We start from the raw sequence: 13,718 nt of genomic DNA, 5'->3' as shown, positions 1-13,718 counted from the left end.
GTGGAGGGCTGCTTACTGAGTTTTGGCAAGCCATCGAGGGCCACATGACAGGTAGCCCAGGGCAGATTAATATTAATTTTCTAAATTGTTTAGGGGCCCTGTGGGCCGGATAGAACAGCTTGGCAGGCTGCATCTGGCCTGTGGGCCGCATTTTGCCCACTCCTGCAGTAGCCCATGAGCTGAATACGAGCCAACAGTGTGCTCTGCTTACAGAAAAAGCCAACAGTATGCTGGGTTGCATTAACAGGAGTGTAACTTGCAAGTTAAGGGAAGTTATTCTTTCACCCTATTTAGTACTGCCAAGGCCTCACCTGGAGTACCGTGTCCAGTTTTGGACCCTACACTTGAAGAAAGATGAGGACAGTTTGGAGAGCACAGAGGAACAAAAATTATTAGAGGCCTGGGAAGCATGACTTATGAGGAAAGGCTGAAAGAGCTAGAATGATTTAGTCTGGAGAAGAAAAGACTGAAGGGAGATTTGGTAACAGTACTTGAAGGGTAATTAGACAGAAAATGGAGATGGGCTTTCTCCATGGCTGCAGGGAAGAAGACTGGAGGAAATGGTCTCAAGCTTCAGCAGGGGAAATTTAGGCAGGAAATTAAGAAGAAGTTTCTGACCAAGTGTGGACAAACATCAGAACTGGCTACTTAGAAGAACTGTGGAATCTTCATCCTTGAAAGTTTTCAAGAAAAAATTAGATAGACACTAGGCTGGGATGGTATAGTCAAGGACAATCCTGCCTTGAGCAGGAGGCTGGACTAGATAACCTTGTGAGGCCACTTCTAGCCCTGCTTTCTTACAAGACTCCATTCTTCCTAAGTACATATGACAAAGATTCTCCTTTCTAAAGTTTTCCAGCACTTGCATTACCTACTTGATGGTGATTAACAGGAGGCAATTCTGTCAGTTTTTTCATTAGGTGGGAGTGTAACTAGAGATTGAAAAGATATAAACGTCTCTGAACAAACTAGGAAGAGAATTAAAAAAAAAAAAACAACAACATGTGCTTGATGACTAATGGCTGCTTTGACTTCATTATGTTCTTTTAAATGGGTGGATTGCAAAGTCTGCAGTCCCATACTCTGTACATCACATCCTCCCGTGGGAAATATTCTGCACTTAAATTGAAACTGGCATTAATTGGGACCTGTACTCATAAGGCACTGGTATACTAAGAACTCAGCGGAAGCCTGTAGTCATCTCACCACACTGAATTTGTCTCCAAGAACTAAATCAAAATTGGAGTAGGGCAGCATGTGGACAGGTATCAAAAGCATGGAGAGAATTTGGGTTAGTGCTGCTGTTTCTGCTGAGCCAATGCTACTCTTTAGGTAAGAGACCCCAAGGTTCTGACCACTGTGGTTAAAGGGAACTAGGATTCATTTTATTATGAGAAGGAATGCTGAAGTGAACATATCTATATCATGCCCCAGCTGAGCTTGAAACTGTTGTCAAGAGACAAGTCCTTCTCACTAACTTGTAACTCCATGCATACCAAAATCAAGCTGAACAGAAGACTTAGAAGGGTTCTAGGTGCATATCCCAGCAGGTCCCTTCTACACTAAATCAACCCTGTATAAATGCTGGACTGGGGCACATGTGGAACAGGAGTAAGTAGATGGGGCTCAATTCACAACAGCATCCTGAGTTAAGCAGGGAGGCAGTATAGACATGTCCTCAGGTGTCCTTGTCCAATTCACATTGCATGGAAGATGGCCAATTACACACTGCCTCTGAAGGGGAAGTTCCTTTTCACTGTATTGCACAGGGTATTAATGTAGTATCCAACAGATGCCATAGTCCCTCCCAGTGCTAGATGATATACAGAAAGTGCTTCCCTTTGCTCCTTCAGAAAAGTATAAGAAAAATTAATGAGCACTTGTAATGTACCTGAAAACAGGTGCATATGCTAGTGTAGCTTGAGGATTGAATTAAAAAACTTCATATTTGCAGCTCTCTTCTCTATTTCTGGCTGCTAATGCCTTTCAACACTAGCTCTTCTGGCTCCCAGGATCACATCCAATAAACCAGCAGCAGAAAGCAGTTTCATGGGAGTGCATGAGAACTGAGGAAGGTAGGGCAAATCAGGACTTGCTGTAGGCAACAGTCCCATCCAGCAAGTTTCTGTCCTTCATCTGTGTCCTTCTACTAGGCTGCCTCCTCACCTAAACTTTCAAGACACTGACTGCTAGAACTATAATTTTTTCAGTCTGCTCCCAGTCCTGAGAAACAGAACTGATAAAAGCCACAGGCAACTATCACTCATTCTGGAGCCATGTCCTCCTCTCCACAGGTGGTTTTTTTTTGTTTTTAAACAAGGTGATAGTTAATGTATGTTACCTATCACACTGTAAAATGTTAATGAAAACTAGGTGCAGGCAGCTTTCACTGCAGTGTGGCTCAGAGAGGTCAATGATACAACTGCACTCCTGACCTGACCTCTCCTAGCTACACTTGAGTAAAAACTGTCTGCACCGTGGCTCCATTACAGCACAAAAAAGTAACACGTATCATGCTCTAGAGCTACCCTAACCTCTGTACAGGTGCAGCTCTGGTTAACCACCTGTGCTGAAGTGTTAGAGAGACCTATTTTTGAAGTTCCTGCTAACTACACTGGTTATTTGCCTCCCAAACTCTTGCCATATGGTTTAAACTTGTGGTGGACTTCTCTTCACCTTATCTCATACAGCTTCTTTGTTTGAGTCAAGTTGCTAGACTTTCCACTGAGATTCAAAGTCCCTGGACAGAAAGCTCAAACTGTTTACTGCAAGTATTGTTTCTACAGCAACAGAAACACACAGCATTAATGCACAAGCAATGCATATTCTGCTTTTCTTTACAGAGTACACCTGCAAGAAATTTGAACAAGCAGAACCCTTCAGAGATGGAGGAAAGAGATATTTGGTCATTGGAATTGACTCAGCATCTTTTGTTGCTACCTATTCACATCTATGCCTGAAGTCGCATGCTACATTTTGTCCCCAGGTTTCAGGATCATCTTAAGCTCTGACAAACGTGTTATGGGCAATTTGCGCTGGTATCCTAACAGTTGTTAGAAGAGAGAGGGGCAATGGGGAGGAAAAAGGAGGGGAAAACACAATCTCTCTTTTCCCTCTCTGATGCCAGGTCTTAAAGGCAAGTCTGAAGTAGGAACCAACCTAGATTTCTGAGTCCATCCCTCCTTCCCTTCTAGACAGCATAAGGTTAAGCTGCCTCAACATAAGCCCCACTTGAGTGTGCACATTCCCTTAGTGGAACCAGCATAACAGAGTGGAAACCTCATCCACAGGGCAGATGCAAAGCTGGTAGTATCAACACACACTCTCCGAGTGAATATAAAGTAGGTAGCAAATACATCTCAACCCTGAAGCAGATTTAATATCTGTAGGGTGTAGGGAGTTCAGTTTTCATGGTCCATCTAGATGTTATGACCTCCGCTGATGTTGAAGTCAATTGTGGAGGTGGATGCAGATTTATAAATGCATCACAGATTTCTGTGTGAAGCCATAATAAATGCTAGGTAGGGATAAGGATGCTGAGGCATGGAGATGTGGTGACTTGCCCAAAGTTAGGGATGGAGGGAAGGAAAGAAGATGAACTATGGGAGAGGCTTTCAATACATCACAGGTTTCTAGGGTTCCAGAACGCCATCTTAACTAGACAGATTAGACATCAGGAGGCGCTACTTCACTGTCAGGGCAGCTAGGATCTGGAACCAACTTCCAAGCAAAGTGGTACTGGCTCCTACCTTGGGGTTCTTTAAGAGGAGGCTAGATGTACACCTTGCTGGGGTCATTTGACCCCAGTACTCTTTCCTGCCATGGCAGAGGGTCGGACTTGATGATCTGCTCAGATCCCTTCTGACCCTACAACCTATAAAACTATGCCTATGAAACGACGTTGCTGTTTTGGTTTAAATTCAATTTTTTTCATAATACACACTCATCTCATTGCCATCACACATACAAGGGAGCGGAATGCATATTCTAGGATTTGGATGCTACCAAGTTGACCCAAAAATGAAACCAGTAGAAATGGAAACCCCATTATCCCATTCCCACATCACGTCATGTTCTTAGTCACCTGTGAAGGCAGGGAACAATTTGCACTCTTTCACTCTGTACTTTGCATTTCTACTTCAGCCAGTTTTCTCAATCCCATCTAGTAGTAGGATACTAATTTCCACTCCTATTCTCTTCTTCTGAAGTATTAAGAATGAGCAAGGATCAGAAGCTGGATATTTACCAAGTCAGACTAGCAACATGAGCAGCTACAGAAATTCTCATGCTCTTGGCTGAATACACCTGTCTGTATCTCAATTTAGGTGACAGTCATTTACAAAACCTTACCCCACTAAACAGGAGATGGCTGCTAGTGTGCTGTGCTTCTGCACTCCAGAGCACATGCACCATACAGCAGAACTCAGAAATGCACACACAGTGATCATGGCAAATCTGAGATCTTTAACTTCCTTCCCTTACACAGATCTGGGCATTTCTACATGATCAAAGGATTTAGCCATCAAACTAAACAAAACAATGACTGCAAAAGTCTGAAAGCCCATAAACAGAAAGGTCAACAATGGCCAGTGAATTAGCTTTTTTGGAATTCACACTAGCCTTTTATAGCCCTCTACTGAGCTCATCCCTGATGTTTCCTTCCCTGGAATCAGCAAATTTGTTCTGTGCATAAGGAGTTTCACAGCTTTCCTCAACAGTAGCAGACCACCCCAGAAATTTTCACAGAAGACTATCTTATTCAAACTGATGCAACAGCTCTTGTTTTTCCTTTGAACATTTTGCCACTGCCTCATCACATATAGTAGTTGTCCCAGAGGACCACCTGAAGTGTACACCCCAGTTGTGAGGCTCCTGACAAGTGAAATGATTAGCAAACAATAAAAGACAGTGGGGGTAAAACTGGTATCCTAAAGAGTTAGTACTATCTCTAACAATGCTAACCTCATAAAACCTATTCATGCCCATTAACAGGAAACACCAATACTACTTGCAAACTTTGTTGATAGGCAACCAAGCATGTTCATTTACTTCACTGAAGAGAGGAGCAGTTCAGTCAGCAGGGAGGCCTTGAAACCATGTTAAAAGGGCAGTCAGTATTTTTAAAGGGAAAAAAAAGTGTTAAACCTATAAAAGCAAATCACTCCCTTAAATATTTAAGGTATTTATCTCCTGCATTTTTTTAGCCAACAATGAACACAATCCAGTCAATTTTATCTTCAGATTCTTGTATGGATAAGCCTAATGATGCAATGTTTAAGATGAAAATGCTGTAGGGAATGGCCTATTAAAAACATTTTCATTCTAGTTTGAATGTTCTAAGGAAACACAGCTATTGCTATTAGATTCCACTGAAGATGACCCTTCACCACCACGCCTCCCAAACAAAGCTTTAAGGTCAAATCTGACTGAATATGGTTCTTAGAACACAACAATTTTAAGGAACTTTTTTGTGACCTGAGCTGGAAGCCTACTTGAGATTGAGGGGAGAACATTAACTACCATAACTGCCAAACTCCCTAGGCTGGGAAAGTGAGGTTTTACCTAGTTTGCTGGAAAATCAAGTTGGCCAATCCTTTAAGATTATTTGACAAAGTAGGTGTTTTTCCAAACTACAAGGCAGCTCTGGGGTGACTGCAGTCCTCCAGATTCTCACTTGACTGTATGTGGCACTTTCTACCCTGAAACAGCTACAGCTGCATGCATTCCACAATCCGACCCCAAGTATTCACAGGTGCAAGTACTTGAGCAACTGGAATCAAGGCCTGAAGTGCAAACTACCAAGAAGAACTCCTGTGTAAAGTGCTTTGAGATCTGAAGGTGAAGAGCACTAGATAACAGCTAAGTTACTAGAGGCCAATGCTGAACATTATGATCAAGGAGCCAAGGGATTAATCACCATAATGACTGTTCACCATGATGGTGATCAATCAATCACCATCCCTACATTCCCACTGCTAATAAATCAGGGGCCACTGAAATTCATGCTCTGACTAGATGTAATCAATTTGTAGCCTCCTGATTGGAGTGCCTACCCTCACAATCCCACTGTCTTGGTTGCTGTGAATAAAAGGGTGGGTCACAGACCTCTACTTCTGCTAGAGTAGTTGGGTTCTGCACCCAACCCTTAATCCCAAACACTTAATGGACAGTTCAGGACACCCTGCCCCCAGCCCCACATAGTCCCCTCCCTCACCACCCCAAATGCTCTAGAGCAGTGCTTCTCAAAGTGGTGGTCTGCAGACCAGCGCCAGTCCACAACCCACCAATCACCAGTCCGCAGCAAGTTGCTAGGAAAGAAATATATTTTCAGAAGCATAACACTGATATGACGTAGTGCCACAATTCATAAGTTCCAACACTCCAGATGACGTCATGTCATGCAAGGTGAGGAAAGAGAAAGAAACAGCCAGTCGCGCATATGTGTAGCACTGTTACATGCAGTTGCTGCCACTGGCTGAACTGGGCACCGGTCCCTGGCCCACTGGAAAAAAAATTGCCGGTCCGCCACATCAGAGAGTTTGAGAAGCACTGCTCTAGAGTTTTTCCTCAAAACCCAGACTATGACCTTCCCTACAGCATGAGGCCAGCATCAGGAACTGCAGTTGAGCACTTTCCCTTCCCCTGTCATTCTATGCATTGTAAAGCACATCTGAACTCATGCCTGGAAGGATATTGTGGACACTACACTTGTAAAAACATGCCTGTTTATCACTGTTTACAGAAGGTTTCATCTTTGCTTGGGGAGGTGGGGGGAAAGGAGGCACAACACAGGGATGTAACTGGAAGCTAGGCCAAGCCAGTGCTTTCATGGGATACTGCCAAGGGTCTGAGGAAGCCGTTCAGTTAAGGAGTACTCTTTTTAGCTGGATGAACCAGCTAGTGTCCCTCAGTGAGCAGGGTATAATAATCTGAAAGGCTGTATTTTCCTCACATAGCGCTCAAAAGCCCTGATGAGGGAACACACTCAGAGACCAACTTAGATAATGTTACCACCACAGCCAATGGCCTTTAAAGAGCCTGGAACCTGAAGAATTTCCACTTTAAGTGATTACACTCTCCTCCTTTTCCAAGCAGTTTTAGCTAGATACAAAGTTGCTACCCTTCATTTCCAGCCCTTAACTTAGTTACTAAATGTTTGTGGCACCATTTTAGTGAGTGAATCCCTAGTCTCCCTCCAAGTCTCAAATAAGTAAATGGCAAGTACTTTTAAAGTCCTCTCAGGAAATGGAGGGTAGGATATATTTAAAGAAACAAACAAACAAAACCTCACACGTCTATGGTGTGCTTAAATTTCTCAAGGAATGCGAACAGAAAGAGACCCATACATTTTAGTTCTAATTCCAACCTGTACCATTACTAAATGCACATGCATCCAATCAACAGTTGTCTGGCAATCTACAGCATATATGCAGGGCAATTCTTATATTTCTAGTGGAATCTGTCCATACCATTACATTCACCCACAATTAGCATTAGATACTCTTTCTGATGTTAAAGTTGCTGAGAACTGACTGGCTGTCAGTCATTCACTAGCACAAAATTCCTTCTGTACCAGCTTTCTCTAGGAGAGTCTTTATAACTCAATCTAATCACACTTCTATCTGGGAAGGTGAGATTCTTGGTTTGACTGGCCAGGAATGACAAGACTCCAACAAGAAAAAATTAAGACTGACAATTCTAAACTTTAAGGATAGGAGCAGCAGATTGGAGAATCACTCCAGGGTGGCAAGCCAGGCACACTCTAGAACTCATCATCAGAAGGAAGATGGGGAGGAGACCAGTGCAACCGTGGGAGTGCAAGACGTTTTGATAAATCAATTTCCAGCTCTGTGAAGATAATGAAGTCTAGTGCCTCAAGGGCAAGTTGATCAAAAAGGTCCTGAACTCTTCTTCCCCTTGCATGGTACTGTACAAGCAGCTGAGTGCATGATGGGTTAAGATATTATTTTCCTCTAAAGCACCATGTATCAGTCACTCACAAAGACATGGTCCTCAACTAGTTGGATCACTGTTCTGATGCAATGACAAAGCAGTCTTGCCAGATGGTTTTCTGAAAAGTTTTAATTCATATATCTTAGACGCATGTTCAGTTGAACATTCTGTCATGTAATCTTCTTGAAAATGGAGTCCAAATAGAACAAATTAAGTGTGGCCTTTGAGAGCAAAAACACTGGATTGCAGGGCCATGCTGGCAGGAGTGGCAAACTGGAAACTGAATCTCCAAAAATCCTTCAGTCCTTGACCGTTGCTGGAAATACTGAGCAGTGCTAGCTGTGGCACAAACTAATTGAGACCATCAACCTAGTTCCCACTAAATACTGAACAGCTTCACATGAGAATGGTTAAATTGTTATTGGTAGGGCGGCTGGACTGAAATCAGGGTCCAGGACGTGAGACACTATACTCCATTTCACTTCTCAATGGTATGGCCTATAGATTTGGCCCCCATGGGTAAAAGTCAACATCTAAAACTTTTCCAACTCTGAAATGTTCCATTACACTACTGAGGAACAGTAATGAACAAACTTAGTAGAAAGCCACCAACAGCAGCCAACTAGGACAACACTGTCCTCCATTACTTATAGAGGGGGTGGCTCCCAGTATCCTTGCCATTTAAGTTGTTAGCCAAGTTCTCATTTCATAAATGGTGCGAGTTAGTTTCCTCTTGTATACAGCCAGTAGGCTGCTTTCCCTACTTCTTTTTGTCTTGAAGTGTTTGCCTGCACACACAACTTCTACATGCATTTGAGCATTTCAGTTGGAAACAAACCATACTAGTATGAAGACCATTATATCCATGTAACTGCATTCATACCGGGAGTTTGTACTAATTTCCTTACTACAATTTTCCTTTTTTATTGCATATCTGACTACATGTGAGCCTTGCTGTTTATAGTCTAACAGTTTAGTTAAGGAGTGCAACCCAACCAGTGTGAATGAAGTTACTCTGTTAGGGAGGCACTTATACTGGCATAAAACCAACTTTGTAGCAATAAAACCACATCCACACCAGCTGTACCAGCACATCATTTTAATAAAAAAACAAAGCCTCTAACTGAAACAGTTGCACCAATATAAAACCAGTGAAAAGGGTCTTCTTAGTTAAATGAAAGCCAAAGTAGTGTTTAGACGAGCTCTAATGCCCTGAACACTAAGAAAGGAAGCGCTCAAGACACCCTCATTCAAGACATGCCTGGGGTGTTAAGTCCAGGACATCAATGAAAAGGCTTTAAGGATATATCTGTGGCTAGCATACTGCACTTGCAAACTGCTAATGATGTGCATGCAGCCTGTATCAACAAAACACTGCTTTGGACAGTAAATTCAGTCTCACCACTGCAAACAACATATACCAACAAAAGCATGGCTTAACTGATACAGGTTGAGTTCACTCTAGTGGCTTTTGCCAGCACCACTATACTGATCACCAAAAAAAAAAAAAAAAAATATCACACATTGCTACATATCTAACCAAAGCCATGCCAACAAGTCTGTTGCGCACACCTGTCCCACATGTGCTAAGGAGGACTACTTGCTTTCTTCCATTAGAATTTTAAGGCAGAAATAATAAAGTGCCTGGCTTCCAGGGCTGATGAGTCTGAATGCAAGACATAATGCTCTTCATGCAAAAACTTTACTAGCTACATAGTTGGTCCAATACAAGATTCCAACATATGACATCCTGGCTTCTCATATAATTAATTACAACATCACTCTTAGACTACCATGAAGAACATAACACTCAAATACCTCAGAATCAGAGCATGCATCTGGGAAAGCGTCTTACCATCAGATTTACTGAGACTATACTGGTGAGATGTGTGGAGAGTTAACTGATGAAGTACTGTCTTCTTGAGTCTGCCATGGCCTGATGAATAACATGCAGAATGAATCATCCAGCCCATTCATCTCAATGAGGCATTGACTCTAGTACTCGCATTGTTTTACTATCTTTAACTGTTGGAAATATTTAGGTTTATAAGCAACTTGGATAGAAAAGCTGTGGAAGAGAAGACTAACAGGGGCATGGTACCATGGTAAATTGGAAGTTGTTGCAGTAAAAAGAATACACAGACTTGCTCTACACTATGAAGTTGTCAACATATACCAGCTTCAGGGGCCTAAAGTTGACACCCAGCAAACAGCAGATCCCAGCTATGGCAGTAGGTCCCATGGTGTGGGCACAACTACACAGACAAAAGACAACTTTTCTTTGCTTTGAATATGTTATCTGGGGAGGTGCTGTAACTATGTTGTCAGAAAAACCTGTTCTGTCAGCAAATGCTGTATCTTCAGTTATGGGCTCCGCTATGCCAGCAAAAGCTCTAAAGTACAGACAAGTCCTACATGATTTACCAAAAGTCACAGGAAGACAGTGGACAATGTGGGATATAGAACCTAGACCAGACTCAACCCTACTTCACCATGCCCTATTCCAGTGTTTCAAGCTTCCAATTCAATGCCACTGTTCAGTCAGTTTATATCACTTTGTTGCTATAAACTGTCTTCAAACTTCAACACCAAAGTAGGGTACATCCGGGTTTTCTTCTTTCTGAAGTAAAACTGATTACTCAGAAGACTTCCATTTCCAGCCCACATTTATAAAGATGAGCACTACTAACAATTCCCCCATGAATACTCTATAGGCAGATAAGGCATAGAGCGGCAACTGAGACAACAAGAAAACTGACCACACACACTCACTGGTTTTCTATCTATAGGAAACTTAAACTCAGATATAAACAAACCACTTCACCCTTGATGATTTTGTTTCATAGCATTAAAGGATGAGTTAACAATAACAGCCAACAACCTTCAGGCTTAGGGGAGAGAGAAAGATCAAGTACGACTCAGGGAAACTCCATCACAACTTGAAGTATCCTAATATCCAGAGCAGCCTGAACTCTCTTTCCTCCACTAGCCAACACTACTTTTCCCACGTAGTGAAATTAATTTTAAGACAACAAGTCTTCTACCCTTTGGCCCATTACTGGAACTCTATCCCACTCAGAGACACCATCAATATAATCTCAGACTCTCTTTAAGAGAGCAGCAACACTTATTTAAAAGAAAAAAAAAAGGAAGATACATACAAACATACAACTTCAAACTGAAAGAGCGAATCCAGTTTCCTCAGGTTCAGAAGTATATTTAAGTCAGTACTAGGCCAGTGTAATACCAACACAAAGCTATCCCAGAGTACCATACACAGCTTTTCAATACCTTTTCCTGTTTGCCCTAAACACCACCAAGAGAGGCAGCTGCATCACAACTGACATCTAAACCAGCTTATTTCTGTCCGCAAGCATCTCAAAGCAGCTTCTTTTTTCGAAACTCAGATAACTAAATCCAGGGTAATAATAACTTTGTTTCGAACTTCCCTCTACAGCCTTTAATGACATAACTTCACAGCAAGGATGCTTGAAGCCACTAAGCCTCATCACTCCATAGGGCACTAACAGCCTGCTCCCAGCATACAGCCTTAATTACCTGAAGACCAACACCAAATATGTGATAGGCAAGGAAAAAAGGACTGACCAGTCTTTGGCTGTAACGAATTCTCTCTTCCTCAGGCTCCATCTCTGACTCTTCCGAAGACAGCGAGAAAGACACTCCAGGGCTGCTGTCTTCTTCCTCTTCCTCCTTTAAAAAATATAAGGAATAATGATGGCACACACGATAAACTCTCCTTTAAACTTTTATTCACTTAGGAATGATTCTGTAACACTATGCAATACCATGTACAATGGGTGAGGGAATACAATGGACTAATCCTTTCACCTTAACTCTGTTTCCAATTCAGCCTCAGGTGCCTAGCAATGAATCTGGAGTTATTACTTTGATCCAACTGTTTGACAGTCTGCATGAAGTGATTTAAGTTCAGAGAAAGGCCTTCGCACTTCACATTCACCAGCATCACTGACAGTTAAGTCAGGTCCCAAACCATACTAGTTACACATCTATATTTAAACCTATTTGGTGACAGCAGGGTTGCAGCCTGCTTTCCCTTGGAGTCTTAGATCACCCGTCTGAAAACCCAAGCCAGCAACATCATGGAACAGGCTATACCTCCAGGCAGCTAGAACTGTGGCTCCTTCCAGCTACTCCAAGTCAAAGTCTCTCTTTCTGCAACACCTCCCCACACTCACTCCCCACCAAACACACAATTGCCACTCTCAACAGCAGGAGCTCTCCTACAAGTGTTTCAACATCACTGTGGTTGGCATGACTGATCTGATGTGGGTACACCCAAACACTCAAGATCTTGACACCTGCCATGCTGTGGCAAAATTTTATAACACAAAGTGCCCAGAACATGTAACAGCCCGGCATGATTTTTGTTTTATACTGGACAGGATGAACCGTTATAGAAACTGAGATCTACAACAAAGATGTAAGGTTTCTGCTATCCTACATGCTTTCTGGGAAACCTCTCACTACTCAGCAAAATAAAGTAGTTCCACCACACATAGAAGTCAAGCCACTACTGATGTTTGTTATTATTAACTCTTCTCTACTCATCATGAGTGAGGTTAGATCACAAAATGTCTAAAGTGCTACTGCTTGTCGACTCCAAGACTTCCACTGCTGCAAAGGCTAGCATCACTGTAAGCAGCTTGAACATGGTCCTCCAACAAAGTTTAGCACATGCGCACAATCAAACTATCAGGACACTAGTAACTCGCAACACAATGTCACAATGCTTGGTAAGCTTCATTGTGCAGTTGTTTCCTCACAAGCCCATTCCCCAGCAGGCTTCTTACCAGAGAAGCCAAGATCTCAAGTAGCCACAGAGACTTCACACCCCACCCCTCCTCCCCAGAGGAAATCTTAGGCAAGGGCAGAGAGGAAGCTGGCCTGGTTTGCACGAGAGAGACAGACAAGTGGCAGAAGCCCTGTTGATCTGGGACTGCATTCAGGACCTCAGTCTCTGCATTCAGGACCTCAGTCTCTAGGGACCTGTCAATCGGCACCCTCCAGCAACAAGGACCTCACTTTAAATTGCATCAATTACTAAATCAGAAGGGTGAGAAAGCTGATGAAATAATTTTAACCACATCTCCTCTGCAGAACCCAGGAGGACCCCCTCTCTCCTCACCCATCTTATTGCTTGTAGAGATCAAGTATAAGGGGGTGGGAAAGAAATCCCATGGGCTTGTGCTCTCAACTCAGAACACTGAGCCACCCCTTCACAACCCACTGGGTGCCCCACTTGGCCTTCCTAAAAAGAGTGTTTTGAAACCCCCCATAACGAATGAGAGCTGTGCAACCCAGGGAGATTAAACAACCCCCCATGTACAAATCCCAGCTCATCCCTTCAGAGAAAGGCAAACAGGAGTGAAGGCGAGCCGCGGGCGCCTGGTCGGAAGCCAGAACCAAATGCCTGGTTTACAGAGTTACATAAACTTGAGAGGGGCTGAGGAGGAGGGAGACCCCAAGCATTGGCGAGGGCAGGTCACCAGGCTCCTCGCGATTGGCCAAAGCGGTAGGGGGGAAGGGATACGAGGGCAAAGAAATAAAACAACATAAAATGCAATCACTCGAGCCTCTCACCAGGTCTCTTCTTTTCCTTTGTCCTCTTCTAGGGACGGGGGAAAAAAAGGCAGAAAATACAAGAGGGGGAGAAAAGAAGAAAAAAAAAATTAGATCCCACGCGTGGCCGTCTTCGCCTCCAAGGATCCTCAGTGGCCAGAAGG

At 43.0% G+C, this 13,718-nt stretch overlaps 1 protein-coding gene across 1 annotated transcript in view; it reads right to left on the bottom strand.

Moving 5' to 3' along the window:
- Positions 1 to 13,602, bottom strand: part of KDM2A (lysine demethylase 2A) — a 69,762-nt gene extending 56,160 nt beyond the window's left edge. The window contains exons 1-2 of the mRNA XM_019556630.1: positions 13,576 to 13,602; positions 11,560 to 11,664 (exon numbers count right to left, since the gene is read on the bottom strand). Coding sequence (XP_019412175.1) covers positions 11,560 to 11,601 — 42 coding nt within the window. The 5' untranslated portion in view covers positions 11,602 to 11,664; positions 13,576 to 13,602. The remainder of the gene's footprint in view (positions 1 to 11,559; positions 11,665 to 13,575) is intronic.
- Positions 13,603 to 13,718: the final 116 nt, after the last annotated feature.

The sequence above is a fragment of the Crocodylus porosus genome, unplaced genomic scaffold, assembly GCF_001723895.1.
Source record: "Crocodylus porosus isolate Cpor-Errol unplaced genomic scaffold, CroPor_comp1, whole genome shotgun sequence".
Classification (NCBI taxonomy): Eukaryota; Metazoa; Chordata; order Crocodylia; family Crocodylidae; genus Crocodylus; species Crocodylus porosus.
Note: the sequence above shows the minus strand (reverse complement) of the source record. Positions and strands in the feature narration are given on the sequence as shown.